The 5,092-nt window shown below is 47.8% G+C and overlaps 1 protein-coding gene across 1 annotated transcript; it reads left to right on the forward strand.

Annotated features, from left to right (window-relative positions):
• Nucleotides 1-1,786: 1,786 nt before the first annotated feature.
• On the forward strand, nucleotides 1,787-3,426 carry MAA_00202 (poly(ADP)-ribose polymerase; the record flags this gene model as incomplete). The annotated part of the gene is made up of 3 exons (XM_007818200.2): nucleotides 1,787-1,927; nucleotides 1,985-3,229; nucleotides 3,298-3,426. The coding sequence occupies 3 exons, from the start codon at nucleotides 1,787-1,789 to the stop codon at nucleotides 3,424-3,426; spliced, it is 1,515 nt and encodes a 504-aa protein (XP_007816391.2).
• Between the last annotated feature and the right edge of the window lie 1,666 nt (nucleotides 3,427-5,092).

Consider the following 5,092-nt stretch of genomic DNA (forward strand, 5'->3'; position numbering starts at 1 on the left):
CAAGAACGGTTGCCCATAAGCTAGCCAGCTTCTTAAAGGAGGTCGCATCCGCATCCGACGCGGTAAGTCGGTCCCATGTTGCGGACAGGGAGAGTATGAAGTTCCTGGCGTGTGATGACGTCCACGGAACCGCTGTAACGGAGGAATATATCTCTTCTTCAGACATTGAATTGATCATCCGCATGATATCAGCCTCAGCCTGAATAGGGTCCCCACTCTGGCGTTCCGAATTTTCTGGTGGATTTCCGGGCGCATTGCTATCTGCCATTCTGGAAGTTGTTGTTGGCATGAAGCAGAGCTAGATTAGTTACCACGCGGTATTTGTACGTTGGGGAAGTGTTGGACACAGTACTGAACCACAGCAAGGAACCGAAGTCATGTTTGCAGTACTAAATATAAACTGGCTAGTTACTGAAAACCGAATTCGGGGAAGCGTTCTGCCCAGGGTGCATTGTAACAACTTGCGGAAACGTTCTGCCCAGGGTGCATTGTAACAACTTGAAGCCTGTATGCGAGTATAAATACAAACGGCGGGCACGATGAAAATTTTCACATTTGTAATCGTCAAATTAGGTCGCGATGACCCGAAAACAATTGCGCAACCTCGCAATGGGAGCATTTCTTGTTTTAGCCTCCTTGGTATCTTCGTCGAAGTTCTGATCTTTAAATGCCACAACAACCAGTCTCTGTAGCACAATGGGGTTACCACGCAGCAGCCAAAGGCATAGCCATGGTGAAGGAGGGGCCATTAATAGATACTAAAAGACAAAAGATTATGTACCTACAAGTGGAAAGGGGTTATAAGGTCCGCTGGGCAGTACATACAAGTGGCAAGGGGTTATAAGGTCCGCTGGGCTGTCCAAATATATCTTGTTGCGCATTAGACAAAGCCTCAAAGCCAAGAACGTTTAACTCACAATTTGCAGCGACGTTTGTATTATACTAATATTGTAGTGAGCACATCTCTCGAAAACCTCCGCGCAGAGTTGATCGACTTCATTCTTTGACATGCCAAGGCACTTAATAAAGGACCATAAGACAATGCCGTTAAACCATGACCAAGCCCGACGATGAACCACGCCGCCACTTCCCGTTCAGACTTCTTGGTGGACCAATGACTAACTAGGGAAAATGTAAACAAGATCAGAAATGTATCTGCCAAGAGCTTGTACTTTTGACGGCCAATGGTAACCAAATTGTTGGCAGTTGCAAATAGAGCACCGAAAAAAGCATTGTGCGTGATCAGAAATGTACCGGTAATCTCCAGCATACATGCTGTATTAGTACTATTGCATCGAAATTAGCTCATACATCGAAAGAGAATTGCCCCGTGGATTTGCCATTAGGCCGTATTTAGATTCTTCGCCAGCTTATATTATGCTGTGTGGGATATTTGGTCGACGTGCATCCGTTGGTTGGAATTATGCCGCATCCTCGTCAGGGCCCTCGAAGTGAGCCGACAAAAAAACCGCGAGTGGTTGTTACTGTGTTTGGCTGCTGGCCTAACTACACTAGAAAGGACATAGAAAAGATAATCAAGCAATGCCAGAGGACGATGAACCAATACCAATGGAAAATGACCAAATCACTGCAGGGGAATACGACCCATGTCATTCTCACACAGTCATGGTATTACCATTTGGACGACAGATTTCAACTTGTTGAAAAGTCGAAGTTTAAAAAACTCGAGTGGCTGTTAGACTGTGCGGCTCAAGGCAAGCTTTTGTGTGGCGAAGACTCTAAACATTGCTGGTTCCCTGACGCGGCACCCAAGACTGGCAGCTCGATGGCACGCCCGATTGCAGAGCAAAAGACTGGTACCGGGAAAGTCAGGAATGTCCGGCATTCTGGCAAAGAATATGAAGTTACAATACAACAGGCTAGAAAGCGCAATGGCCAGGATAGAATGAGGGTATATAATATGAAGGTACACTTGCACGATCTCACCAGACAGTGAGGAGGAGCTGACATTGCCTATATGTAGATTCAAAGCTTGGGGCATCAGTTTCAACTTCTCACCCAATGGGGCTGGCTTGGGCGAATTTCGAGGGTTAGCGGCATTCCTGTCGTGGCAGCATCGGAGGAAGAGGCAGTCGCAGTGTTTAAGAAAAAGTTTTACGACAAGACGAGGCTCAATTGGAGTGATAGAAGTAAAGCCACAACACTGCGTCCTTGGATTTTTCATATTCCCCCCCCACAGACGCGGGGCTTATCGGCGCCAGTCCAAGACCTTCTCCGGCTTGTATTTGACGAAGACCTAGTTGAGACTTCACTGGATGAATATGGTTACAACTGGAGGATGCTGCCAGTGCATCAGCTAACTGACCATACCCTTAGGGAGAGTTCTAAGATTCTTAAGGATTGGCGTGACCATCTGAAGGAGTTGGACAAGTTAGAGAGGGAGGAAGCAGAGAGGGAGGAGTCGGAGACCAAGATGAAGGTGGAGAGAAAAGAGATAAAACAGCTCCGCGAGAAGTACTGCTGTATGATTCCCCACAAGGTCGTAGGCAGGGTGCGACTTGGGTTCGATGTCCCCTCGTTCCGAAAAGAAGTTCGGCTTCTTCAACTCATCCAAGGAATAAGAGCTACTCCCTCTATGCCGCCCTGTAGCGTTTTAGAGAAGGAGAATCTTCTGGACTGGCAATATGATAAACTAGGTATGGAGATCGGAAACCTAAGTACTCAAAGCACTCAAAGTACTGCTAAAGGCGCGGAATATAACTCTCTTCTTCAACTCTATAATCGGTCCATCGACAAGATTTACCCCCCTGATCTTTATAAAGTTAAGGAGATATTTCGCCTAAAGAAAAAGGACGAAATCGACAACCGCCATGTCGAAAATCGTCGTCTCCTTTGGCATGGGACTAGGTGCATCACAGTTCCCGGCATTTTAAGCCAAGGTATACGAGTTCCGCACTCAGATATGACGGTCTTAAAGGGGAAATTTGGCAATGGCATATATTTCACAGACATAGCGTCGTTCGCTACTGAATACTGTGGCACATGTGATTCCGACGGGCATGCACTGCTATTATTATGTGAAGTCGCTCTCGGTAAAATGCTCCACTGTAATTACGAGGACGCGGATCCAAAATTCGACCCGAAGAAACGACTGGGAGAAAAGTGTCATAGTACTTTGGGCATAGGTAGCTATGGGCCACGCGCTGATGTGGAAGTTGATTGGCGCGACGCTAAATTTATCGATGAAAGGCTACGAGGCATACGCGTTGTAAGTCTCATACCAGGAACCATATTGTGATCACTCAAGTCTTCTAACGTCGCTACAACAAAACTTAGCCATGGCATTATAAAAAGCGGTGGTTGGATGATGCTCTGTCTTATAACGAGTATGTGTGCTATGATGAATGGCGGGTAAATCCACGTTACTTGTTCTGGCTCAGGGCTAGGGACTCGGAAATAGAATAGGGTTAAATTTGCCTGTCTAAACAAAAACTCACTAATCTGCACAGGCCAAGGGATAGTTCTTAATAATATACATACATACTGTACCGTATTATATAAGAAGACTTGTATTGTAGCACTATGAATGCGCTGATCATGAGCAATTAACTCACCAAGGTACACAATCCGGACATGCTCTTAGACGGGGCCATCATGACTCACTCAGACCGTAAGGCTTTGTCCTTGACCCCAGCGTCCAGCATTACATCCATCCTCCACGAGCGGCGCCTTCTCACTGGACTAAGCCGGGGAACAAATTACAGTAGTGCCTGCCATCTAATCCATCGCTGGCACTCACCAGCACCATGGGCTGGGACACGGCGCTTGTAACATACACCACGATGCTAATCGTCATAATTTAATTGTTGAGAGGGTTTCAATGGCCACCTTGTGGTGTTTTCATTTAGATTCGTTTCATAGTTCGCTACGTCTTCGCTAGTACCTTAGACGTCTAGCATGAACTTGGGCTTGGGTCCCAAGGCACGTAGCAAGGCTTCCAGGTCCAATACAGCACTTGAAAATTTCGCGTCATAGCGCGATTGCTGCACGCGTCACGGGCCCATCACGCCGCGTCCAAGGGGCTATTCAAGCTTCCGCCATTCCACACGGGGCCAACCACACTTGAACATACACAAGCGTATTGACGTTTGTCTTCACAGTGTCATCGAATCACGAGCAAGGGCGGGTTTGCTTGCCAGTGTCAGCATAGTCGCCGAGAGACATCCTCTTTCTGGATTAAGAGAAGGAAATAATACAGCGTGAACATAGAACTCATATGTGCGTTTATTTTCACATTTCAAGAAACCGGAAAAAAAAGGAGCTCTTGGGGATGTGATTCCATTATGGCTCGATCACTGGACTGCAGCATCCGAGACGAGCAGTCCCAAAAGGGCTGGCGCAGCTTTCGTGATTTCAGCCACAGTGGCTTGTATCGTGTTTAAATACAGCTCCATCAAGCATCGGGTGCAGGCAGCATTGTGGTGCTAGCTCTCCAAAGTCAGGGCTCTGTCCCGTTCTGAAGCCAAGGGTAAAGAAGGCCTCCAGTTTCGGTCCCCCTTGCTCCGAATGTGGCAATTGCATTGCTCCTCCGACACTGACCACCCCACTACGGGCTGAGCTATTTACTGCAGCGCACACTCCAACCAGCAGCGACCTGCCCACATGATATTTTGTCGGCCACGATCTGGGCACGTTGGTCCCATGGAGCCAGTATGAAGGGTTTGATCGTCAACCGGGATATCATTGAGTCGACAAACGACCTGATGAGATGGTGATCGCCGACTAGGATAAAACTTCTGAATTCTCGCGGTGACTCGTCGCAGCGGATTCGTGTCTGGAAGAGTATGAAGATCAATCCATAGCTTAATTGCTCCCCGCAAGAACCGCTCCTGCACGCTGGCTATGTGGGCCTCCGCTTCAGCGACGCTTGTAGCCACTGTCAGAAAATTCCCAACAATCGCTTGAGCGCCTGTCCTCTGATCGCCATTTACGGGTCCTTGTTATTTACAGGCATGCATCCAGAAGCATAGGTGACCGTGAACAGTTGTCGCGCCGTTGCAGCTTCACTTCATTGGCTGCCTCTAGTCCTTTCGACGCCGCTCGCACCATATGTTGTCGGCATTTCAGTCTC

The sequence above is a fragment of the Metarhizium robertsii genome (genome assembly GCF_000187425.2).
Source record: "Metarhizium robertsii ARSEF 23 chromosome Unknown MAA_Scf_12, whole genome shotgun sequence".
NCBI classification, from domain to species: Eukaryota; Fungi; Ascomycota; class Sordariomycetes; order Hypocreales; family Clavicipitaceae; genus Metarhizium; species Metarhizium robertsii.